This window comes from Monopterus albus, unplaced genomic scaffold (genome assembly GCF_001952655.1).
Source record: "Monopterus albus unplaced genomic scaffold, M_albus_1.0 scaffold59.1, whole genome shotgun sequence".
In the NCBI taxonomy this organism is placed as follows: domain Eukaryota; kingdom Metazoa; phylum Chordata; class Actinopteri; order Synbranchiformes; family Synbranchidae; genus Monopterus; species Monopterus albus.
The window spans coordinates 2,109,238-2,134,591 of record NW_018127939.1 but is presented as its reverse complement, the minus strand read 5'-3'; the positions used below and the strand labels follow the sequence as shown (position 1 = coordinate 2,134,591).

General features: G+C 40.0%; 4 protein-coding genes and 1 long non-coding RNA gene across 13 annotated transcripts in view; 2 read left to right on the top strand and 3 right to left on the bottom strand.

Annotated features, from left to right (window-relative positions):
• srgap1a (SLIT-ROBO Rho GTPase activating protein 1a) overlaps positions 1–4,287 on the top strand; it is a 43,648-nt gene extending 39,361 nt beyond the window's left edge. For 2 of the 5 annotated variants that reach the window (XM_020602950.1, XM_020602949.1), the window contains exons 19-20: positions 588–972; positions 1,665–4,287. In XM_020602950.1, coding sequence (XP_020458606.1) covers positions 588–972; positions 1,665–2,072 — 793 coding nt within the window. In that variant the 3' untranslated portion in view covers positions 2,073–4,287. Of the gene's footprint in view, positions 1–584; positions 1,049–1,664 lie in introns of all 5 variants that reach the window. The other 3 variants (XM_020602951.1, XM_020602947.1, XM_020602948.1) reach the window with 2 other exon arrangements.
• Positions 4,288–4,765: 478 nt separating this feature from the next.
• On the bottom strand, positions 4,766–7,305 carry cfap263 (cilia and flagella associated protein 263). Its single transcript, XM_020602997.1, has 7 exons — positions 7,170–7,305; positions 6,935–7,084; positions 6,201–6,311; positions 5,996–6,094; positions 5,800–5,907; positions 5,443–5,598; positions 4,766–5,251 (listed from the first exon to the last, which is right to left on the bottom strand). Exons 2-7 carry the CDS (start codon positions 7,043–7,045, stop codon positions 5,057–5,059), a joined length of 780 nt encoding a protein of 259 aa, XP_020458653.1. The 5' UTR covers positions 7,046–7,084; positions 7,170–7,305; the 3' UTR covers positions 4,766–5,056.
• A 317-nt stretch (positions 7,306–7,622) lies between these two features.
• On the bottom strand, positions 7,623–9,443 carry LOC109961811 (uncharacterized). Its single transcript, XR_002275178.1, has 3 exons — positions 9,021–9,443; positions 8,288–8,481; positions 7,623–7,917 (listed from the first exon to the last, which is right to left on the bottom strand). It is a non-coding gene; the product is annotated as an uncharacterized LOC109961811 (long non-coding RNA).
• Positions 9,444–9,553: 110 nt separating this feature from the next.
• On the top strand, positions 9,554–16,170 carry parp12a (poly (ADP-ribose) polymerase family, member 12a). 2 transcript variants are annotated; one of them, XM_020602954.1, is made up of 11 exons: positions 9,554–9,963; positions 12,622–12,757; positions 12,873–13,128; positions 13,209–13,358; positions 13,477–13,666; positions 13,796–13,970; positions 14,194–14,423; positions 14,552–14,639; positions 14,753–14,883; positions 15,450–15,601; positions 15,813–16,170. In XM_020602954.1, exons 1-11 carry the CDS (start codon positions 9,644–9,646, stop codon positions 16,067–16,069), a joined length of 2,085 nt encoding a protein of 694 aa, XP_020458610.1. In that variant the 5' UTR covers positions 9,554–9,643; the 3' UTR covers positions 16,070–16,170. The 2 variants fall into 2 exon arrangements, with proteins under 2 accessions (XP_020458610.1, XP_020458611.1); XM_020602955.1 differs by lacking the exon at positions 12,622–12,757 and having other exon boundaries at positions 9,778–9,963.
• A 394-nt stretch (positions 16,171–16,564) lies between these two features.
• On the bottom strand, positions 16,565–24,171 carry tbxas1 (thromboxane A synthase 1 (platelet)). 4 transcript variants are annotated; one of them, XM_020602956.1, is made up of 14 exons: positions 24,067–24,171; positions 23,513–23,664; positions 23,133–23,226; positions 22,154–22,206; positions 21,909–22,005; positions 21,683–21,799; positions 19,546–19,634; positions 19,304–19,452; positions 19,018–19,148; positions 18,523–18,873; positions 18,260–18,348; positions 17,957–18,094; positions 17,562–17,724; positions 16,565–16,975 (listed from the first exon to the last, which is right to left on the bottom strand). In XM_020602956.1, the coding sequence occupies exons 2-14, from the start codon at positions 23,611–23,613 to the stop codon at positions 16,862–16,864; spliced, it is 1,686 nt and encodes a 561-aa protein (XP_020458612.1). In that variant the 5' UTR covers positions 23,614–23,664; positions 24,067–24,171; the 3' UTR covers positions 16,565–16,861. The 4 variants fall into 4 exon arrangements, with proteins under 4 accessions (XP_020458612.1, XP_020458616.1, XP_020458615.1 ...); XM_020602960.1 differs by having other exon boundaries at positions 19,087–19,148; XM_020602959.1 differs by lacking the exon at positions 24,067–24,171 and adding an exon at positions 24,013–24,032.
• Positions 24,172–25,354: the final 1,183 nt, after the last annotated feature.

Genomic DNA, 25,354 nt, shown 5'->3' with positions numbered 1-25,354 from the left:
CATCCAGCTTAGGCTTGGTCCTTTATGCACTGAGATCCCTCCAGATTCCTTGAATCTTTTAATTATGTTCTGCACCGTAGAAGGTGACGTATCCAGATCCCTTCCTAACTTTCTTTGAGGAACATTATTTTTACACGTCAATGATTTGCTCATGCACACAGTATGTTGGCAAACTGGTGGTCCTCGGCCCATCTTTGCTCCTAAAGGGCTCGACCTTTCCTGGACGCCACTTTTATACCAAATCATGATTCTAATCAGCTATTGACATCACCTGTTTCAAATGGAATCATCATTTCATTGTTTTACCTCATTACTGGCCCTGAAATGTAACAGTCCCAACTCTTTTTTGGAATATGAACAAGGAATAAAACTGATGAGGTTTCACCTCAAATAATGTTTTGCTGTATTGTTTTCAATGTAAAACAGGACACGGATGATTTACAAGTCATTATATTCAGTTTTTCTTAAAATGTTTTTTTAAATGAGTTTTGAATGATTTTCCACTACATTTCTGTTGTAATGAAAACTGTCATGGTATGAATAAATTTATTCTGTTTCCTCTCTGTCCCCCTCTTCTTTCTCAGTAGGCACAGGAAAAGATCGGACCCACCGTCTCGACGGCCCCCTGCCCGACCTAGTGATGTGCACTGCATAGTGCATGCGCCCCAGCAGGGTCACGGTGGACATGGTGGCACCCCAGAAATGGGTTCTCCAGTTCTAGGTCACTTCAGCCCGCGGGACATGCTGCGGAGTCGCAACCACATGCCCATGGACAGCCCTGAGCGAAGGCGCCGCACTGGCCATGGCAGTCTGACTAACATCAGCCGGCATGAGTCCCTGAAGAAGATGGAGAGCCCCCCAATCCGCCGCTCCACCTCCTCGGGCCATTACACGGGCTTTACTGACGCCCACCACCACCACCATCACCACCACCATGGTGGCAAGTCCCTGGATCCGGAGACTATCGCACAGGTCAGCGTGGGACGAGCGGCGACCCGACCGCAGCTCCCTCCACCATCAAAGCCCTGCCCCGCCCTGTAAAACCATAGTCAGTCCCTGTCTTCTGCTTCCTCTGGCTGCAACTGTTCCATGTGCTAAATATACACAAAAGACTAGCTTCACAGGCAGACAGCAGTGTGACATCAGGACCCATCACCTGTATTTGCTGCAGTCTTGTTTATATGCATCCATAATATTCTTATTTGTCAGAAAATGGAGCATTACTGCAAAATCAACCAAAGCCTGACTGGTAATAATTTATGTTCAAGCAGACCTCAGTTTTTGCCTTACTGCTGATAGGAAGCTGTCACATACCTAGAGAGCACTTGAAACTGTGCTGGGATGAACATACTGTGTCTTGTCATTAGCATGCAGAGGGAGAGGTGCCAGTGCAAAGTAATACCCTCTACTAACTCCGCATGTATAATGCAGGCTTTGTGTTTTCTTTAAAAAAAGTCACTGTGGTTCTCGACTAATGTAGTTGTTATGTTTCCTAACTCAACCTTCTACCCCCATACCTGTGTGTTTTTTTTTCTTTCCCTCTTTCCTTCATTTTTAACCCCAATCATCCTTTTTCTTCTTCTTTTCTCTCACCTACACTATATGATCACCATCCTACCACATCCCCCCTCCTGTCTCACACACACTCTCTTTGCCTCCTGCAGGACATAGAAGAAACCATGAACACTGCTCTGAATGAGCTGCGTGAGCTGGAGCGGCAGAGCTCAGCCAAGCACGCCCCTGACGTGGTGCTGGACACCCTGGAGCAGCGGCAGACCTCCAGCGGAAGCGGAGGGGGTCCCACACCGGCCAGCTCCAGCGAGTCCCTCAGCCCCATCCACGGAGCCATGCTGAGGTCCATTGCCAACACTGAGCCACCCATCCGCCGCAGCACTGGCTCCTCCAGCGACACTATGAGCACCTTCAAGCCTGTGGTAGCACCCCGCATGGGAGTGCAGCTCAAACCCCCTGCCTTGAGGCCCAAGCCTTTGGTGCTGCCCAAGTCCAGCCAGGCACCACAGCCTCCTCCTACGTCTCCTCAGGACCCTCTGGACAAGTCCTGCACCATGTAACATCCGGCTCAGGAACCAGAGATGTAAAACAAAAACTTCTCCTCGATTTCCAGATGGATGCACAATGCTACCAGAGTCTATACAAATATCTAAAAGTATGTAAAATACATGGACCTGGACAGGGAAAGACTTCTTGCCTTGTGAGATGGCTGAAGTTTTAAATGAGAGCATAAAGAGGAAGTAGAGGTCAGTGTAGATAGATTTGTCAGTCAGACAAATCACCTCTCTAGTTATGTGTTGATAGGCTTAGGTTGACATTATCAATGACATGTTCTTTTTATAAAATAAATTTAAACAACAAATCACAAAGGCTTCCTTCAAGGTTTTAGAAAATGTATACTAGTTAGTTTAGTTCATGAACTGTGTGACTTTGAACAAAACACAGTGCATGTAGCTCCTGTTTACCACTGACCCCGGAACAGTGCTCGTAGTGACCCCAGTGGTGTCCTGACATATATAGAACTTGATTTTTTTGTTTTTGTTCTTACCTAGGAGGGTCCCTGAAGGTGTTGTGAGTTGCTTCCTAAGCCTTACCTTTTTGAGATGTAGCTGAAATATAAGGTGCTGTGACAACCTGACAGAAATAGTTTGATGGTGGGGCTGATTATAACCCTGAAGAGCCCTCAACAACTAACGGTACTCTGTTCATACATTAATAGTAGCATGTAAAGTCTGAAAATTTCTTTGACAAGATGTACCATCAGTTGTCTCAGAAATGTAAAAAAGATCCCTCCTGCGCTGGATTCACTTCTCACGTTGCCTGGAACAACATCTGACTATTGGATAAAACCACTATTTCATTGTGAACTTTGAACATTTCAGTGCATTCTTGAATTCCCGTGTCAGTCGCTCACAATGAAGGGACACTATATGCCTAATAACTTATGCCTTTTCATCTTTATAATCTGTGGAGAGTAGTGTGAAATGATCACAAATCATCTCTTACCTACAATATACACAACACAGTTAAAAATACGGTGCGGGACACTTGCTTTAGCGTCATTTATGCCTCGCTCGGCTTTATCTATCCAAAGACATGACTGAATAAGTTAAAGCATGGATGTTGACCCTCCGTATATGGTGTAGACATTTTTCATATTGACTGATGTGTATAGAACGAAGGCAGCGCCTTGTGGGAGTGCTGCCGGTAGCCATGAACCTAATGACTGTTACTGTAAAAGCCTCCAGATATGTCGACCCTGCTTCCCCTTTTCTTTCTTTGTCAAAGTCTCTGAAAACAGCCGCTTGCTTAGAGTCTCTCTAGTCTGTTTTCTGTTCAGGTGAGGATGTCAGTGATTTGTTTTTGTATTCCTCTGTGACTGACACCGACATCTGTGGACTTGCTGCACTTGATGACACACAACGGCTGGCGTGCGACAGGAAGACGGCACGTGCAACAGGAGGACGTATCACACAGTTGGTGAAGAAGAGCCCATGTCAGTCAGCTCATATTGTACGTGTCCAGATCAAGTAATAATTATTTCTAAATGCAATAGCCCTAGTGAAACTGTATGTGCCAGTGACATGTATGTGACAGCACCCCTGTATGTCGTTTTTTAAGTAGTGCTGTAGAAATAACACTAGTGGGTGCATGTTGTGGGAATGTTTGACTAGAGTAATAACATCTAGAAAAGACTTGTTTTGCAATGAACAAGCAATGTTCTTTCAGCAGGTTTACACTGTCTTTGACAGACATTGTCTGTATAATAATCAAAAGTTAATTGATTTTTGAATTACTAACTTTTATTTTTATAATCTCTTTCTATGTTGTCATTGTTCTGGGTAGAAATGACTTAAATTTAGAACAAATGTAGAGTATACATCCAGAGATGCAGGCGTTCCACCTGTAGTATGAAGCTAGTTGTGAAAAATGCGTGCGCTTTCATCACTATGTATCGTCACCAGTAGGACTCGGTTATGGCGTCTGTAGGCGTTAAGCTACTCTGTGATATTATGTACATCTGTAATATGTACAGTATTTGTGAAAAGTGCCTTTAAATATGTTTTAGAGGAGCTTGACATTCTAACCTGTGGGATGTTTTTGAGGAAACGTATAAGAATAAGTAATGATGCCATTTTCCAAACAACTTATCACAGAATTAATAAATAAACAGCTTTCCCACTTTTATGTATATAACTGTATATATGGCATGTAACATCATGATGTTTAGAGTTCTTCGAGGGCTTATAACTCCAAGAATTTCTTTCTAATAAAGGAGGTAATTTGTCGAGCCTGAATTACAGTTTTTAATACACTATTTACAGTGTAACCACAGTGGAAGAACTATTCAGATCTTAAAAGCAGAAAGGTCAAAACTTACTCTGATCATTTTAAAGGTTTTGGCGAGAACTCTTGTACTATAGCAGTTTTCTTTGTAAGAAGCATAAAATCTAGCTGGTATGAGGTGATAAAATCATTCATCAAAAATGACCGGTTTGTCAGAGAGTGGACGTTAAAAACAGCCAACTTTAAAATGGAACCAGAATGGCCTATATCACATGTAGAGGAGTAAAACAAACCCAGGATCTTGGATACAAGGTGTAAGGCAGTAGTCATCTGACTATTAGTCCAGCCAGTGAAACCACAGACAAAAGAAGTGCTCAGTGCCTACCTTTTGGCTCAGCCCCAAAGAGTTTAAATGCAGCAGCAGCTGATAATGCATAAACCACATAATGGTATACAAAGTAACAAGACTAGATTGAGTGAATGGTAATGGTGGCAATATAGTATAGAAAATGAAGTTATTTTATTGATGAACATGACATAATGTACCTTTCATTCCTCATAATGGTGTAATTCTTCCAAGGACACATAGTGAGTATGAGTGAAGACCAACTAAAAGTCATGAAAGGATGAAGGCTTCAAGCTGCCATTTATACAGTTCCTAACAAGCAAGAAGTATCAAATTGTTATAACAAATCATCAGATGTTGGAGAACAGGGCATCTGCAAATGGAGCAAAGTCGTTTCATTGCCACCATAGTTTAGGACACATTCATGTATTCTTCAATAAATCCGGTAGGCTCTCCTGCCCCCTGTGTCCCTGTGTGTTCAGCTATGTATGGTAGCTTTACTGGGGTTTGGTCCTCCCCATACCTGGCTCCAGCTGCAGCAGTGTTTGCAGGAGTAAGAATGGCTCTCTGTGTGTTCCAGGCTTTAGTGTGGGCCTTCAGGGCCATCTAATGAAAACAGAAGAGAGTCCACTGTTTTGGATACTGTCACAACAGTTTTTTCCAGTTGGACTGAGGCATGCTTTGGTATAATTAAAATGGAAAAGAAGATAACTACTCTTCAAAATGTTATCCCAGAAGAAATCCAAAAGACAGCTGATTGTATTTGGAGGGGAAAAAAGAATAAAGTATTGGGTTACCTCAGCAATCCCGACCTTCCTCTGCAATGTGTGAATGCTCTGCTGCAGCTTCTTGTGTTTGTCCCTGACACAAATGTATTCAATGATATCAGGAGCCTGATACTCTGTCATCTGGTGGTGCAGGTGCTGGTTGAGGGCCTCTGCCTTTAAACGCTCCTGAAAGGAGACAAATTAAGAAGAAGGGATGGAGCCCAGAAGGGAAATTAGAGCTAATTAGTTTAAATTACTAATTACTCTGCTACTCTTTGTGTCCAATAGTCAAAACCATGTATGAATTACTAAATTTGATTTAGGAGGCCACACTCATCTTAAAGTTGGGTTCTTAATACTTGACTCATTTTTGAACTAATAACAAACCTCCTCAGCATGTTTTATCTCCTCCTCAATTTTTGCCAGCATCTGCTTCCTGGCTATAATATCATTGCTCAACTCTGTAGAGTCCTGTGTCACACTCTGCAGCTTCTCCTATTCACACACACAGGATGAAAATGATTAACTTGGCTGCAGAGTGGTTTCATAAATTTACACTGAAAACACATTTCGAACGAGTTACCTTGTATGAGCTGAGGATACACCGTACTTTCAAACTGTTGACTTGAAGTTCATCCAGATTTTTGTCAATTATCTGCTCACTGTACTCGTGGAAAATTTCCTACAGAAAATACACAACACCACACATTGTCATAGATAGTAAATGTAACAATCTATTGAGTCACAATTGATAAAAGTGCCCCTTTTTACAGCTTTCATTTATCTACCTCATACTCAGCTTTTCCCATCTCTCTTTTGTGTTGAAGCTGCTGCTGGAGCTTCTTCACCTGGACCTTCAGGGCCTGGTTCTTCAAATTAAATGTCTCCAACTGAGTGACCTGTTTGTGTGTGTGTGTATGTACACAGAATAATAATATAGACAAAGAAGAAAATGATAAGTAGCAGTTGGACAGTTCAGCAGAAAGCAAATGACAATCAAAATCAAAACTCTATCATAGTTCTACTTTATCCCTCTGGACTTTGCCCTCTCTAATAAAGGGATACAATTACTGAATATTGTGCTGTTTACCCTTATCAGATGTTTCCTACTGTATAAACTTGGAACTGAAGCTGTACTAATACACACAGTAGTCAGAAAAACATCATGCCTGTCATCCTCTCTTACAGTTCTCTGTTATTGTAAGGACGTCACTGAGGATAGTTTAACACAATAGTTTGACTATGGAATTCTAATGATGCTAAAGATGGCATTTTAAAGGCAGGGAGACTAATGCAGGAACCTTTCCACAGTGAGTGTAAAAAAGGGAGAGAATAAAGTATAACCTTTCAAGTTCTTTTATTAACATTATTTAACATATTTAGGTAGGAAAACATATCTATGAGTTTAAAACTGGTATTTAATGTTTTAATGACATGTTTTGCAAGTTGAGATAAAATCAGTACTCTATTGAAATGCTAGTTTGCACAAGTTTGATGTCATTACTTTCAACCTGATTTTTACCTTTGACTTGTTTTCTATGTACTGGAGAACCTTTTCTGGATCCTTCATTTTCAGTGTGTTATCCTTCACAGGTTTGAGCAACCTGCGCTCAAACTCACTCTTGGCCTTCATGATCTCTGTCAGACGTAGTTCTGCCTCTTTCAGAGAGGCCTGGAGAGACAAGCCGAGTTATAGATTAAAAGTGTACTTTGCAGTTCTGGTTGTTTTACTTTTACATGCAATGCTGTGTTAGAACCTTGTAGTTGTCCTGAATTCGGTCATATCTTTGTTTGAGCTTGTCCTGTTCTTGTTGTGTGTCTGTTACTTCTCTCTGTGCCACATAAAGTTTTTGTTCCAAGGTCAGGTGCTGGAGCCGGTCTGATATGTAGAAATGGGACACACACACACACACACACACACACACACACACAAAATCATGCAAGTCTATCAGGAAAGAGAAGAAGTTTCATTTCTAGGAACAGACAATTTTAGTGTCATACTTAGTATTTATTTTGATTTTTAAAAATGTATACAGCTTAATACAATCGGTCTTAAACAGCTTAGAATGGCATTTTGGCCTATCTAAACCAGTACACTCATCTCATCTTACATTATCATTCATTTTTGATGAGGAATTTCAATAAGTTTGTGACAAGAAGCCAAATAAATGGCTCCTGATATGCAATGATATGGTGTGTCACTTTTTCAACCTAAACAGTATTTGAGGTTGAGTTTTGAATTCTTAATACAGTTTTGTGACCTTGTGTGCAGACCGTGTGTGTTCACTTTCAGTGGAAAACCTACAATCTCAACAGGTACTAAGGTTTGTATATATGGCTACATAGTCTCATCACCAGGTGTCACTCACCCCATTCTCCACCTGGGAGGCTCCTGGTGGCCCCACACCTCCCCCCACAGCCTGGGGCACCAGATCCTGTGGATCCAGGCGGCTGATGAACCGTTCAAACATGTCATTCTCTACCAGGAGGGCTGCATTGGAACATCTTGAGAAGAGGTGAATAAAAACAACTTCAAAGTTTTCAGAAACAGAAATAATTATAGCTTGAAAGATATCCTGGAAGATGGTGTTCAAAAAATTTCAATATTTCATGCTGAGTGATAATGTAGCCTAGCCTCATACTTATAAATATAACTACTGTATATACTGTAACCTAGCTAACGCTATGTTTTAGGTACTAATGCTTAGCTTACCCTTAGTTATAACCCCATATTTCAATAACAGAACTAAGTTAATGTTAGCATTAGCTTTAGCGTTAGATAGGCTAATGCGGCTAGGTTTAGTTTAACAAACGTAACAGTTAACGGTAGAGGTACTTTCAATTTAATATGTTCTTGAAACTTTATCTTCATTACTTCAGTTCTTCGACTCGCTTGTAGAGGACTTCTTTCTGTCCCTGTGTGACATCTTTTCCTTCTTCTTTCATCACTGAAAGCTCGTCCTCCATGGTTGCTAAGGTACACTGAACCCCTGCAGTGGTTGCTATGGGCCAGTGTTGCCTTTAGGTTCTTGCTCATGTTGGACCCCCGTTCTTTTCACCACGTTAACTCTGAGAGACGAAGCAACTTCAAAACAGTGCTGATTTATTCAATGAACACAGGTAAAAATTAACATTACACGCTCAGGAGTCTTTGCACCTCCAACATGCACGCAGGTAGCTGGTAGATGAAAAGCCCTGAACCATAACAGGCCTATACATTATATCACTTTGGGCTAACCCCATACTACTCAGGGACGCCAAACCGTGACGTCTCCCGGTGCCAGCTTTGCAGAAAGAAAATCAATGTGTGAATGTCTGTTGATTATGTGGTGTGTAGCTAAAAACATTCTGACATGACATTAAGCATAAAAAAATATTATGACTACGATTATGGCCAAACACGTCATAACAATAAGACTAAACATTCTGTCTCCTAACAGTAATCAACTTTCTATCTAGTTATCCTTGAACCTGAACAACCTGGAGTACCCTAAGGGAATAACTAAGCATTTAACAGCCTGGGCTAGACATCCTGTCTACTCTAAACATTTCTAATACATTAAGTGTCTAACCAATGTCTATCTGACTAAAAAATACCTAACACTCACATTCACCCTTTGTGTCACACCACTCAAACGCATCGTTTCTTTTAAATTATAAAAAGGGGCACATGTCAGCACATTATTTCAGTGATAGTATCACTGATTTTAAACCACTTGTTTCTGTTATTTTCAGTTTCATTTCTCCGTAACCAGGTGTCCCTCACGATGCTGAAGTTAGCATCACTTTCGTAGTACGATCGGGCAGTTCCTATCTGGATTATCTCAGATCAGGATTTTATTTGGGGAAAATGCTTTAAGGGGAAATTTTACTGTTTTCCCAATCGCCAATTTAAACATTTTTCACAACTAGAATAAAGGTGTTTTAAAGACTCTTTGGGTTATATTCTTTTTGATCATGTCATTCTGGTTTGCAATTATATCGGCAATAAAATTAAGTTAAGTGAGAAACCACTGGTGTCAGTGTTTTTTTTCTAGAATGGCTAGTGCACTAAACGGAGAAACTTTCGTTTTGTATACTGAAACTTGTGTTTTCCTTAGGTTTCCACTTAACCCTCGAATAGAAAGCTAACTTCACCGGTATGTGTCGCTCTAATACCAGGGAGGCAGTTCCGACTTGTAACAACGAACGGTGGATTTTACTTTTCCAAACAGGATAAAGTCACTTCAGGATGACAACAGTGATTTCTAAATTCATTATCAAGACCCTGTGCGACAACCAGGGATGTCTGGACTTCAAGCGCTTGGATGAGACGATCGCACAGACTTTTACTGTTGCGGAACCTGTCCTGAGGAGTGTCCTTTTCGACGACGGTAAAATAGCCATTCTGCAGGGCCGAGATGAGGTCAGCGGCGGTCTGATACTGTGCCCGGACAGTCTGGTGGTGGCCAAAACTAGTGTGCGGATATGTCAGAAAAAACCTGGAGAGTGTCAACGGTGCGATGGTTTGCACCTGTGCAGGTATTTAGTTTGCGGAGATTGTGTGTTTGGGTAAGTAGCCTATCGGGTTTTCTATTTGTGTTGTAATTACAGTGATATGGTAGTAGCCCAATTCTAAGGTCAAGTGTAGGCTGCACCTTTATATTAAACTGTAGCCTACAAACAAACATTAGAACAGTGGAATTTGGGAGGGGAAGAGGTTTTAATCTTTAAAGCCCCCACACGTTGTCACATTTGTTGCCTGATTGACCTTATTTTTCCACACTTTTTGGCATACACAGACATGTTGACCCCCAACTCCTTGCAGGTCTCACTCTCCTCTTGGTTTTGGTGCCCTAACAAAACTGACAACTCACACTTTAGCGTTTTATTAGTGCAGTATGTTTGCTGTGCTCACATAATTGCCCAGAAAGCTCCACCCTATATGAGCTTTAATCAAGAATAAGCGATAACAGCTGTGTGAGAGTGATATGACCCAGTTCTTTCAACCAGGAACTCTGAGAGACGACGCAGACCATTTGGATATATAAAAAATATAACCGTGCTGGTTTATTCAAAGGATCACAGGCAAAATTAACATCACACGTCCAGGCATCTTCCACCTCCAGTACTGCGCGCAGGCAGCCCGGAAGATGAAAAGACCCCGAACCTAATAGCCTATACAATTTAATCACTTGGTTGGGCTAGCCCCATCCTACGCAGGCCACGTCAAACCGTGACGTCACCTGGTATGCCAGCTTGGCAGCTGACCAGAGCAGTAGTCAAAACATGAAGAATATTAAAGTGTGTGAATGTTGATTAGTGGTGTGTATCTAAAAACATACAGGACATTCAGGGACATGTCCGAACAGTAAGCCTCGGAAGATATTATGATTAAGATTATGGCTGAGCATATCATGCTACTAACAATATCCATCTGCCGGCAGACTCTTCAATCTAGTTGACCTTGGCCTAGATGCAGCCTGCAGAACTCATGACAATGAACTAAGCATTTAACAGCCTGAGCTAGACATCCTGGCTACACTTAAACATTCCTATAAAACAAGTATCTAATCAATATCTCACTGACTAAGAAATTACCTAACAATACCATCTTAGAGGAAAGATAAAGTGAATTGGTATCTTCCACAGGGGACAGCGGCCCTCGAGGACTGGAATTGGCCACCCCAGCTACGCTAATGCTGATCTTACACTCACTGGCCACTTTATTAGGTACACCTGTACAATTGCATGCAATTCAGTTCAACACTACTACCCTAACATCGGTGTTTATGAAGCTCAAAAATGTCATTAATGTATAAATTCAATTAAACGTTTAGGAGTGAGGTCATACTTAAAGGTGGTATTGGTCTGTTTTTGTCTTCCGCAACTACATACATGATAGGGTCAGAATATTAGGAACACCTCTAAATATAATGTAGACCTCAATAACAGTTTCACCAAAACCTGAAACATTTTGAGCCACACTAACATATATGTTAAGGCGGAAGCACTGCAATGAATTGTACAGTTGTTCATCATAAAGTGGCTGGTAAACATATGTTAAAATGAGACAGCTACGGAGCACTCCGTAGAAAAAGGAACTTTACATATTGATGATGATAATAATAATAATAATATCTTTGCAAAGCGTAATTATGTTCATTGTGTCTGCTTGTGAAGTAGGCTGCTATTGCCAGACTTAAGTCTCATATTATTTAATATTATAATTAAAGGCAATTACTATTAGACATTAACACATTTTATTTAATCATTTTGTGAAACAGACATTGTAATACTGTAGAATGCTTTATGAACAGAGAAATGAGAACCTTTGCATTTTGTACACCAGTACATTTTATTTAACTTTTACTTACCTTACCTGAATTTCCCTTGGGATCAATAAAGTATCCATCTATCTTAATACACCAAACATTAGAAAACACAAACAACCAAAATGCCTTTATATTAAAGAAAAATATGAGCTTTGCTGTTTGGAAGTCTATGTGGACCTTTGTGGAAAACAAAACAATTGAAAAAGACTGCTGTTTGTTTGTTTTCATTAAAATCACAAATGGCTCACCAATCACCAGTACCAATGCAACATCTGGCTAAGGAACAGCAGCCATAGTGATGCTGATTAATGTGAATTGTACCTAGAAAAATGCATAAGAGCACATCAGTTCTATATTCTGCATTTGACCAGAAGATTGCAATAACAGCTGCTCCACCACAGACATTATGTCACAGGAGAGGCACAGGTGAAACGACTTCTATTAAGTATGGTTCAGTTCCATCAGGTGTACTATACCAGTTCACCTAAGTGGAATGCAGTTGCTATTAATACAATTAGTAACATGATTTTTCTGATATGACAAAATGTCTGCTATGAAAATGCTCTGTTCAGATAACCCTCTTGAACTTGCACGGTACACAAATGTGTGGTGTTGTGCACATAAAGTGTAGTTGATGCAGTTTATAGATTGAAAATAGTTCTGGTCATCATTTTGCAGGTACGTTTGATGACACTATAAGGCTGCTCAATAGGTAGCAGAACGTAAAAACAAATAGAATTGCAACCAGCTAACAACAACAAACTAAAAGAATCACAGCGCATTAACCAAAAATGTCTAGCTCATCTATCTCTAGACGCTGGTTATTTCAACTGGTTGATTCGGAAACAAAATTAAACTAAACCCTTTGCTGACATATTATGTTTGTCATTTCTAGACACAAGTGTAAAAATCCCCACAGCCTGGTTTCTCCCCACAATGCAGAGATTTTAAAGAGATATGGCCTTCATGACCTGACAGAGAAACAGCTGTTCCAGCTGTTACTGCAGAATGATCCTTACCTACTCCCTGAGGTAGATTTTACTGGCAACAGTAGGAACTGTGTAGCAAAAACTGCAAATTCCCAAATGAACTGCCATATACATTTGTTGTAATGATGTGATCACCCTCTTCTACATGTCCCTTTAGATCTGCTCCCATTACAATAAGGGCAGTGGTGTGCATGGTTCCTGCAAGTTTACCACCTCCTGCACCAAGCTTCATATATGCCAGCACTATTTCATGGGTGACTGTAAGTTTGGCCCTTCCTGCAAGAGAGCTCATAATATTGATGCACAAGGAACGAAGATTTTCAGAGGATTCAGTCAGGAGAATATTAAAAACCTTTACCAGCTCTACAGAAATAAATTCATCATCATGGGTCAAGGAGTTACTGCTGTTCCTGGTAAATAACTTTTCTGAGCTTTTTTGTCATCTAAGTCTGAATCCTAGACAGTGGATTTTATATAAGAATGTCTACTGCAGTGCTGCCAGAGGCAAGAAGCCCCACTCAACAGCCTTCCCACATCAACCCTGGCTCCCCCACCAGTTCTACTTGTCCACTGGAAGCCCTGAGTGATGCTGACAGGAACGAAATCTGCCTCTACTTTATTCGCACACAGTGCCGCTTCCAAGGTGACATTGTTGCTGGTAGAACTAATTAGTCACATCTACAGTACGCTGTACTGTACACAGTAACTCTTCAACTCTATATGCATATGAGTGCCTTTGTATCTTTCTGTTTTTCCCCCAGAGAAGTGTGTTCATGTCCATTGCAGCCTGCCTTATAGTTGGCAGGTTTTAGACAGCGATGGTGTGACCTGGAAGGACCTGCCCAATATGGAGGACATTGAGAAGGCCTACTGTGACCCAGAGCATGACACAAGCTGCATGGATCATCCATCTCTCACCTCAAGGCTCTTCAGTGTTTTAAGCTTCCAAAGGTGCATGAAGAAACAGACCACACACACACACACACTGTTTCTTTTTTAAATAAATACAGTATATTCTACAGAAATAAATGTTTTAAACCCTGTTATTTTATTTATTCTACTTATGCTGCTTGATTTCAGCTCTGCATCCCCTATTGTGCAGTTTGTTAACTTTACGACTATGACTTATGGAGGGTCTCCAGTTCGTCGCCTGTCCACTGCCTCCTCTGTTTCAAAGCCACCTCACTTTATTCTTACAACACAGTGGCTTTGGTACTGGAAGGGTGACAATGGGAAATGGCTGGAGTATGGACAGGTCAGTCGAACATGTACAAGTAATGCCGCTATGGGTCTTTGTTCAGTAATAATCAAATCAAAAGTCAGTTTAAGGTCCTGCAATCCTTAATCTCACCTGCTTAAGGGAACAAATAGATTTAGAATTGTTACATTCCCCTCTTCACTCTTTATTAATGAATCACATTTTATGAGTGGTAAACCTGAAATCTAAACTTTGACCTGTTTTTTTGTATTGCCTTTAGGGTGATTTGGACACTTCTGTCACTTCTCAGACTTTGGAGAATGTGTACCAGGCAGACAGAGATACACCGATTGCCATTAATATCGGCAAGCAGCAGTATATTCTCCATTTCAGAGGTGACAAGGAAACCCAGCAGATGTATCAGGAGAATGTAAAATACAAGACCAGGAGAGAGGTCAGGAGGAGGCCATGCTTTGTGTCTGCAAATGACGTGAAGGTGAAGCTGAACAGGTATTTTCATTTCCATTTACAGATACAGCATTTGTATTGTCCCTGAAATTTGTAATATTGCTGTGTACGGTATTTCTACTGACTTCACTAGTCATACAGTTCTTACTACATGTTTTTCTCCTCTATAGTGCATCATTGCACAGCTCCAGCTCTTCCACAGCTGACAGTGCCCCATCCCACTGGGACAAGAATGCCCTACCTGATTTTGGATACAAGGTATCTTTATAGCATGTATTACTGTGCTGAAAATTTTCAGTTTTTACTACATTTTATTCCTTTGAGAGCTTACTTATACCCTTTAATTACTCATTTGCACTTTTATCTTACAGCTCGTACTTCTGTCCAAATCAATGAAGGAATACACTATGATTGAGAAACTGTTTAAGCGCACCATGCCTCACAGTAGAATTAACAGCATCCAGAGGATCCAGAACCCCTCACTGTGGAAAGTCTTTCAATGGTAAATCACAGACAGGGCCTTTTGGTTTAATTAAAAAAAGAAGTTTGACATTTGGGGAACTAATCTTAATTGCTTCACCAGGAGTTGGATGTGAAAACTGATACTACTCTTATGTCCGTGAAATGTAAAGCTACTAGTTCAGCTCAGAGCAAACAGTGAAAATGGGGGGAAACGGCTAACGTGGCTGGTTGTGTCCAAACTAAATCCACCAAGCAGCACCTCATAAGATTACTATGTAAAATGTATCTTGTGTAGAAATGACACATTATAGCTTGACAGAGGTTTTGGACTAATTTCTGGCCACAGGCAGTTACTGATGTCTCCATTACTTGTCATTGTGAGCCTCCAGATGGCCATTTCCCTGTTTCCAGTCATTATGCTAACAAGCATCTGGCTGAAGCTTCATATCTGGTAGTGCAGACATGAGAGCATATCCTTTCTCTCAGTTAATGCTCAGCAACAGCAACACAATACAGTAAGCTTTTTTTTTCTCAAAATCCTGAAAGTAAATGTCCCACTTGAAGTAATCTTTTTTTGGTTGTTGTTGTTTTTCTCTTTGTGTCCAGGCAAGAAGAGCAGATGATCAAGAGAAATGGAGGGAAATTTGTAAACAAGCAGTACTTGTTCCATGGGACAGATGAGTCCCTGATTGTGGCTATCTGTGAGCAAAACTTTGACTGGAGGATGTGTGGTGTCCATGGCACGGCCTACGGCAAAGGTACAGTAGCCATTCCAGTATAATATGATGACTTTACAGCTTACAATACCCAACACAAAAACCTCACCAAATAAATGTCTTTTCCTCAAAATGACTGTATTTTGTTTTGGTATGGAGCTGTAACACTAGAAATCCAGGTTTCAGAGGCAGGCTGTACCCCTCGCAGTTTTGTTTTTAGGCTGCATCAGTACTAACATTTCCTTATTTTTAGGGAGCTACTTTGCCAGAGATGCATCCTACTCAAATAGATATGCCAAGGCCGGAAGAAAGTTGAACAAGACCATGTTTGTTGCTTTGGTCCTGGTGGGGGAGTACACCAGAGGACACAGCAGCTATGTCCGCCCCCCACAGAAAGAACACAGCAGAGACTTCTATGATAGTTGTGTTGACTGTGAGAGCAACCCCAGCATCTATGTTGTGTTTGAAAAACAACAGATTTATCCAGAGTACGTTATTGATTACATATGAGTCACAATGCTGCTGTTTACTTTTCTGAAGAGATCGGGCAAGGGGCAAACTATTATGGGACTGTCTTCACTTTAACTGGTAGCAACTAGTGGCTTTTTAAAGATTTGTGGATTCACACAGTGGTGGAAAGTGTAGATTCTTGATTGCCACAGAAATCCTACATTCAAAGTTGATAAACTGATATGTTATATTTCCTTCTGCAATGAAGTGGAGCTGAATTGGAAAAAATGGAAATACAAGGATTTTTTTATGGTAATTACAGTGTGTCCTGATGAATTTATGTCACCGCAGAATGTATATAAATAAAAACTGTTTTTTCTTGTAACAGTTGACGCTTATGAATGGTGGTGTTTTTGGTGTGAAAAGAATGTCTGCCAAAGGCTTGATAATGTCTGAAGTCTAAGTGAAGAATGCTGAGGGCAAAACTGATCTGGTTTTCAGGTGTGGAATGAAATTCACTGTCATGTAATAGATATATTACAAAAAGGCAATAAAGTAGTTCAGTTAATTTTATAGTGCATGAAACAAAAAAAAAAAACATTCAACCCCTAGTTTTATGAAATGTCAATAGTTGCATTTGAGCCATTTTAAAGTTACACCATTCAAACAGGACCAATTAGTCCTCTGCCTTTAATCGCCTTGGCAGTTTCATGGAAGCATTTGAAATAATCACCAGTTCCTTATTCTTATATATTCAAGATTAAAATGAACCCAGGACTGCTTTTATCAAGCATCTCTGGATCACTCCAAGCACTCCATTTTCCAGCATGTAGGAAGATGAAGAGTGAGCTTCTAATTGGCTGATGAAAAATTCACTTGAGCTCCTCCCATGTTTCTTTTTGTGATTTTCACAAATACACCATTTTTAGGTCCTAAAGTGTTTGCTGACTTCAGCTCAAGAGGAACCTGAAAGAAGAAAAGGACCATATGTGAAATCACAGTCTTCCATTCATATTTTGTCAAAGTTCATAATAAACATGGAAACAGCTGACAGATAAAGTAAATTATAACAATCGCAGATGTCCAACAAAAACCATCCATCCGTTATCTATACCGCTTATTCCTGAATAGGGTTGTCGACATGTAGACAACCACACACACTCATACCAATTTAGAGTCGCCAATCAAGCTAACTACTGTGTCCCTCATGAAAACCACTGATGTTATAATTATTGCTAATAAATAATATACTATGTTCACAGGAGAAAATCTGACAATAGAAACAGTCTCAGTGATCACCATAGTAAGGTGAGGCAGTAGTAGTTTTTGCCCATCCCAACACTAACCCAAACCTTTAATGACAAGTGTGTAGTAAGAAACATAAAAAAAGAAAAACAGCTGCATGCTCATTCTGTATAGAAAGTGCTTTGTCTTGTCTTAAATTATGCTTGATACAATTTTTATTTTTTATTTTTATTTTTACAAATGTTCATTTCTTGTTCCAAATGACCTGTCACTGACGGCCTCTAGTCTTAAAAGTGTCTCAACCCACCTTCGTCTCAGAACAGGCCATGACATTGAACCTGTGGAACAGATGAATGAGAGCCATTTTGATTTCCAGCTGGGCGAGCCTCATGCCCACACAGTTACGGGGGCCTGCCCCAAATGGTAGGTACACAAATGGATGTCGACTGGCCTTGGCCTCTGCTGTGAATCTGGGGGTCAACCACAATTTCCAGTTTGTTAGATTAATTAAAAGCAGTAAAAAAGAGCAACAGGTCATTTCTTCAACACCAGGTTTTCAGTCACAGAATTTTGATGAAATTATTTTGTGATGACACCTTTAAAATGTACCACCAAACACAATTAAGCTATCTGCCAGATTTAGGTGAAACTTAAAACATCAAGTTCAGACAGTTTGGATTTGCTTTTCTGCTCCTCTCCTACCTCTCAGGGATAAACCTCTTAGGCTCGGGCCAGTGCTCTGGGTCATAATGAAGGAATCCCACTGGAATCTCCAGTGTCGCTCCTTTGGGGAGGAACTGGCCATTCACCACGCAGTCCTGCTCAATATCTCGAGCAAACCTTCATGAGGAAAAGAGTGATCCTGTATGATTTTTTTTAAATTCAGTATAAACAAAACAAAATCAGCTTTATGTACAGGATGTACAGAAGCAACACCAGTAAAGTAACTAACAGTAGGAAAAAAGCATCCTTATCCTTTATCCTCATTTAATGTTCTTAATTTACCTGAATGCAGGAGGGTACAGACGCAAAGCTTCACAAATAACCATGTCTAAATACTTAAGCTCCTGGAAACTGGTGTAATCTGGTGCCTCCTACAACAGAAGGGGGATCATAAGATAAATTCAACCTAATTTAGTGAAGAATTTAACTTAAAAACAAAAACATCTGTGTGCAATGAAATAGTCTTATTATGAGATAAAGCCACAACTCCCCACATCTGTCATGCCCTATTGTAACCACATTAAATCACAATGCCACCCACTCACATGTCTGGTGAAGAACTCATCCACCTCTTCCTGTACTTTGCACTGACATTCAGGGTGGATGGCCAGGAGGTAGCAGGTGAAGGCCAATGCATTGCTGCTGGTTTCATAGCCTGCCAGTAGAAAGATAAAAGCCTGACCCACGATCTCATCCTCAGTCATCATCTTCTTCTGTGAACGCCTGGCGGGAAGCTCCTGTGGGCCAAGATGGTCGCTGTCCTGATTCAAAGCCGCTGGCTGTGTGCTTCCGTGATCAAGCTCAGCACCGTGGTCCACTGTGTCAAAGTGTTCCAAAGACACAGACTCACTGATTGTTCGAGCGTCCAGCATTAACTGAAGGAAGTCTCGACGCCTCTACAAGCAAAAAAAGAAAAGAAACTATATAGCAAATGTATCTGTAAGGAAAGTGTTGATAGCGCGTAGAGTCATTTCAAATAGATGATCCAAACAATGAAACTGTTAATGGGCTTAAGACTGTTAAACATCCATAAGGTTCACCTGCTCAGGGGCCTGCTCCTCTCGCTGCTTGATTATTTTCTGAATGATGCTGATAAAAAACTGATTCACCTGGTCTCGTCTCTTGTTGGGGAAGAGTCCAGCCAGAGGAGCAGTGATGGAAGGAAAAGCAACTGCACACACAAACCGAATTTGGTGCTTTAACCAAACCTGAACCTTCCACACTCCTACATGACTAAATGTAGGATAGAATTAAGACTGTACTGTACATAAATGTCTCAAATGTAACAATTTTTATACTGCATATCAATAAATAGATTGGACTGACTGAAAAACAGAATTATGGGCTTGAAGAATGAAAAGCCAAAGAACAACTGAGCGTGGCGAACAAATGGGTCCTCTGGGTTGTTCTGTGAGTCCACCTGGGTTGCAAATGCCACACTGGCGATAACATCCATGGTGAAGCAGCCGAAACATCTGCAAAAACACACACCACACAAGTATGAGCCAGGACAAAAAAACAACCCAGCTATCATTACAGTAGCCTTTGTTTATCGTCTTTGTCATTACCTGTGGATGTCAAAAGCCTCTCCTGACTCGGCATACACATTCAAGTTGTTCATCAGAGAATCAGTGGCTGTGTTGATTAGCGGGACCATCTGCAGGGGAATAAGAAAAGAGAACTACAGAAACTTGTGGGAACAGAGAGGCAGAATATCGCTCTAGTGAATATTGCTCACTGATACAAAGCCACAAAACCGAGGAAAGGGACCATTTGATTGATTGATTGATTTGATTGATATAAATATCAATAAATGCACCTACAGAGAATGTAACTACTTAATAATGTGATTAAAACTGTGTGGGTGAAGCAGACAGGCACATGAGAATGCCTACTATGAAGGTAAACATGGTGTGATTGAATATTTTTCAGTGACTTCTGGCTAAAAGGGAATTAAACAAATGAATTGCAGAGTTTAAGTGGCTGACGTGGAGTCATTATAAAGGTAAAAATGTAATGTGGTCATTAAAACTGAACCAGGTTCATTAATTTGGAAAATAAATCAAGAACAACGGTAATTGTTACTAACAGAACTGGCACTTAACAGATGTGCTACAATTATCCCCTTTTCCAGCAGAGGAGGTCTGCATGAGGTCTGCACTCCTCACACCTGGACTGTGTTACCAAAATGATCCGAGGCACACTTTGACTTCAGCTGAAAGCAGCGGGGCAGCACCACTATAAATTAATATGACATGCTTAGCATGAGCACCAGCTTAAAGGCAAAGAGCAAGAAAAAAAGTTTGCACACTGTACTGAGCTCCCAGTAATTTTATTCAGTAGCAGCAGCAGCAATGTTTCAATCTATACAGGATCTTCATTACCAAACAGGTATTACACTGAAAGGACCTTTTTAATGTGCACCTGCTCAGACACCACTCAGGTGCTTTCAATCTGACTAACCTGATGACAATGTGTTTCTAAAAAAAAACAAAACGAAAAAAAAAAACAGTCAACTGGGACAGAACTAAAATACGCTGTCCGATAACTCCAAGGGAGACATCGATATGGGAGGACAAGTAACAACATGTAAAAACAACACAATCACAGAAGACATGAAAAAAAAATAGGGAAATCACCTCGCTTCACCCTAAATCCCAAAGCAAACCCTATTCATAGCTAGAGAAACATTTGTTATAGAAAACCTGATTCACTGTACCATGTGTGCATCATCTAACTTAAAACTTCATGTTACAAAGCAAAGAACTTTAATACTTTACACCTGTGGTGGAAAGTAACTACGGTACTTAAATACGACTTTGAGGTATCTGTACTTTACCTCAGTATTCTCATTTTCTGCTACTTCACATTTTGACTTCACTGCATTTTACAGGCAAATATTTTTATACCACTACATTTATTTGATAACTTTAGTTACTAGCTACTTTGCAGAAACAATATAAAATACAATATAATGATCTGATTTATTGCTACCTGGTGGAAAATTCACAAAATACCCAGCAGTACCTCAAATTATAAGCATGTATGGTAGTTAAAATAAGTTCCACCTTTATCAGCTGCAACATGTGATGTACACAATGATGAGTCAACAATGACTGTACATGTATAATCCTAATATGATATACATTAATGTGAAATGGGCCATTCTACATAAGGAGTATTTTTACTTTTGGTACTATACGCATATTTTGATGCCAGTGCTTTTGTACCATTACTTAAGTAACACTTTGAATGCAGAACATTTACTTGGACCAGACTATTTTTAAACTGTGGTATTGTTACTTTTACTGTAGTGAGTGCTTCTTCCAGCTCTGCTTTACACTACAGTAAAAGTAACTGTAATTCTTAAGAGTTACTGTGTCTGGCTGTTCTCCTTACATCTTTCCCTCCATGGATGACAGACAGTATATTATCTGTGAGATGGATCGCGCAGTCATTTATAATGTACTTTTGGACCTGGCACATTTGTCGACCACAAAAAAAATCTTTGTAATAAACAGCAGCCCTGTGATAGACTGGCGCCCTGGTCAGGGTGGACCCCGCCTCTTGCGCAATGTCAGCTGGGACTGGCTCCAGCCCCAACTTGATCCTCTACAGGATAGGCGGTATAGATAATGAATAGATGGGTGGAAATAGTAGCTGATTCTAATCAGCACAAAGTCATTCAGAGCATTCTTATCTCACCTCTTTCATCTTGGCAGCACTGAATGATGGGGTCAGGATGCTCCGCACTCTCTTCCAGCGTTCATTCCTCAGCATGAGCAGGCAGTCAGTCATAGGCTTGGTGGCAAAGTTCAAAGCCTGCCCAGAAGAGCAGAGGGGTATAAGCACAAACCTCCACAGAAGTGTCTTGTCACAGTCGTGAGTGAACACATGGTGTACATGTGCATGATTTGGTTAATGCCCTCACCATTCTGTTTGGAAAGCTGCTGAAGTCCCTGACCATCACTTGTCTGAGTATGTCTGGGTCTGCTACAACCACCACTGGCCTCCGGCCAATGTAGTACCTAATGCACACCAAATGGTCAGACCAAACAATCTTAATGATGCTGATGTATAACAGGGTTTACCTGGTGAGTATCCACCTCAAATTTGTAAAATGTTCAGACTATCACTACGTGAAATGTTGGTGTAGAACGTTTTCTCTTTACTTACCCACAAACTCTGCCATGTGTCTTTATGAGATCGATGAGCGGACTGAAAAACCCCTAAAAAGAACAACACCGATGTAACAGCAATGAAGCTCAAGCAACAAACTAAAAGCCACCGAGAGCAGAATGAAACGTAAGTAACAAAATAAGTTCACATTCTTCATTGAGACATATCTATGATAACTTGCATGTGAGCTTTTTTTTTTTTTTTTTAATAAACATGCACATCTTGTGGGGAGTGTGAAGGTTTCAGAAAAACTGAAACAGAAGGAAACTACAAAACACTGTATTGACCTCTGTTCATTCATCAACTGACTATTAGTAGCTGTTGCATAGCCATAGTCAGTATTCCTGTGGAAAGAGTTTTTTCCGTGGGGAGCCAGTAGAGGTCACTGGCTAGAGGAGGGAATACTGCAGAAAGTCTGTGAAGGCACTAGCCAGGTGTTCTCATAGCAGCATACGCCAGCCTAGTCATGATCTGAAAACACTACTGACAACAAGCTGGGACCAGATAAAAAAATTTGTGATAAAATTTTTCCCCATCAGGAACAGATAGACTGTACTGGCAACCACACAGAGAATATTTTAACCAATAAGTGAAGCCGTTCAGAAACAACTGTTTCCCAATAATGACTAGACTGTAAATAAAATGCTTAAAATCATTTTATAAAAATGACTTTGTTTTTACATTAATTAAATGCAAGTGGCACAGCTTCACAAAATCAGCAAAATAAAATTTAAACTGTGTGAACTCTCATTTCTTTAGTCAGTGAATATCAAATCAAAGCCACTGGATTCAACTGTTTTTCATTTTTAATGCCACAAACAAGACACATAACATAACATAACATAACATGTTAGAAAGAATTTCTTTTTCTCGTGTCAGTGCATAAAATGTCTGACAATCCAAAGAGTTTTTGATACAGGTTAAATTATTTGTTTGAATTGATGCAGATGTCAGAGATTATGTCACTACAGCTCACCTGGCGAAACAGGAATATGTTGCCAAAGAAAGGAACTGGTTTTGGATGTTTGATACCACATCGAGAAAGGACTGAAAAGGGGTAGACGGAATACCTGGAAGATAAAGCACACACTTGTGTTAATGAGCAATGAATGTAAAAAAAAGAATGAGATCAAATACAGAGCAGAATATAAACCAACACTTGCCAAAACCTTCTGCTTGGTTCTTGATAACACTCCTCTGTCTGATCACCTCTTCAAACACCTGACTGATATGTGTGTGTGTGTGTGTGTGTTAGCTGACTGGTGACATAATTTCCTAAAACCTGTGCTTTATGTGACTTGCTGCTTACATAATTTCAACATCACACACTGACAGGGATTTTAAGAATTTGCTCACCAGTAGAGAAGACCTAGAAAGATAAGGAAGATGCTGAGTGTTACAGACAATCCACTGGTCTTGATGTGGAACACATTAAGGATGTCGGCCACAGCCTCCATGATGGGAAAACCACCTGTCAGTTCTCCACTGCCAGCATCAGATCAGGGTACCTGGAAAGAAAGGACGGATTAGTGATGTTTAGGACAACTTGGTTATCACTACAACATGTACTTAAAATACTTAACTACACGATCTGAGTTAAGTACAAACACTGTCTGTGGAGATTCTCATTAATATATAACGAGGGGGCAAGTCTACACTGTTAGTCATGCAGACATGCTGCATAGGGGAATAGTCTTGGGGGTTTTGTTTGTTTGTTTTGTTTTTTACTTAAAATACAGCGTTCAACCCGTGACTGTACGGTCACCTGTGATGCTAGCCTACTGTCGAGCTAACACAATACAGCAGTTTGTCTACTAGTTAGTATCTTGTAACATGCTCATGTCCCATGTCAGTACAATTCTTATATGTGAAGAAAATTCAGACGCTCTCAAAAACGTATGTATACTCACGTTTCACAGTTTCCTTTTATATGTTGTCAATATTATTGTCAAGTCTTCCTCCCTTTTGCATTTGCTTGTAAGTCAATAGACAGCTGAGCGACACACTGCCACCTACTGGACCGGAGCATTTATAATATACAGTAAATAAATGACGTAATATAATTATAAGAACTGAGTTTGAGAGTTGAGTACAATTGTAATATGTGGTCGCGTAAAGTGTGTATTAATGTAATTCAGTAATTATCTTCTTCACTCTTTCTCTGTTTGTTTTGCAGAGATAGGTTTATATTAACAATGTATTTTGCACATATGAGTGCTTCTTTTCTGCACTTAATATTTTTTGGTGATTATTCATCTCGCGTTTTATTTACTACGTAATATATGATCTTATCTGACTTTTGGTTGTAAGTAATAAAAACCTTAACAAAACATGTCTGCAAATCTTATGATCATATTTTAAATAAGTCAGTAGTTATGTAACTATATTATTCTTAGAATTTTTTTTCTTACTGTAAATACTGTAGAAGAACCAGACAGGTAAGAGGTAAGGCAATAATCAACAGTGTCTGTGAAACAGATATTTTAAAGTTGGGTTATTTTGGTTATTTACTTACAGTGTCGCACTTTGAATTAATCTTTAGTAATGTATAGATGAATAAATGAGACTATATGCTAGGCTAATAATAAAGTGTCAAAGTCTCTCCTGTCACAACAAAGCACAGCTCAGCTTAAAGACTGACACAACATACAGTACTATTTTGTTTATGTATACCAATAATGATCCGTGTCAGCTCTTGCCCATATTTGTTTTAACTTGGTGTGGCAGCCATACACTTTGTACATTCTGACTATATGTTTACCATTTGGTAAATGGCAATATTCAAGCACAGAGAGCTAAAATAAAGGAAAAAAGGTGAAGATAAAAGAGTCAAAAGATAAAAAGTAGGAGGTTGAGCACTTTTATCAGTTCAATCAAAATGTTATCTGTGTTTTGATTTTATTGAACAGGATACTGTGTCGGATAAGATAGTAAAAAAGGACCTGTGAGCTTCAGGTCAAGTTGGGGTTTGTTCCTCCAGAGGACCTAAATGTGACCACTAGAAAGCAAAAAGGCTGCTTTCTGCAGTTTCCTTAAATTGCCCATAGAGAGCAGTCACACACCACATTATCTATGTACTGATTATCTCCCAGTCTACAGATGAGTAACAATAACAATGCAGCTGCTTCAAAAACAGTGTTCACAAGGTGCCTGTTATCCCATTAAAGACGACATTTTAAAAAGTCCACATATAAATGC

Bases quoted from the DNA above. Each gene is read 5' to 3' on its own strand.
- tbxas1 (XM_020602956.1), bottom strand. From the start codon at position 23,613: ATGGAGGCTGTGGCCGACATCCTTAATGTGTTCCACATCAAGACCAGT. The intron at 22,207-23,132 runs GTGAGCTGTAGT...TGTTCTTTTTAG, and splicing joins ACATATTCCTGTTTCGCCAG to GGGTTTTTCAGTCCGCTCAT. The intron at 16,976-17,561 runs GTGGGTTGAGAC...TTCTTCTTTCAG, and splicing joins TGGCCTGTTCTGAGACGAAG to GTTCCTCTTGAGCTGAAGTC.
- cfap263 (XM_020602997.1), bottom strand. From the start codon at position 7,045: ATGAAGGCCAAGAGTGAGTTTGAGCGCAGGTTGCTCAAACCTGTGAAG. The intron at 6,312-6,934 runs GTAAAAATCAGG...ACACACAAACAG, and splicing joins ACATAGAAAACAAGTCAAAG to GTCACTCAGTTGGAGACATT. The intron at 5,252-5,442 runs GTAACCCAATAC...TGTTTTCATTAG, and splicing joins GGAAGGTCGGGATTGCTGAG to ATGGCCCTGAAGGCCCACAC.
- parp12a (XM_020602954.1), top strand. From the start codon at position 9,644: ATGACAACAGTGATTTCTAAATTCATTATCAAGACCCTGTGCGACAAC. The intron at 14,424-14,551 runs GTATTTTCATTT...TCTCCTCTATAG, and splicing joins GTGAAGGTGAAGCTGAACAG to TGCATCATTGCACAGCTCCA. The intron at 14,884-15,449 runs GTAAATCACAGA...CTTTGTGTCCAG, and splicing joins CTGTGGAAAGTCTTTCAATG to GCAAGAAGAGCAGATGATCA.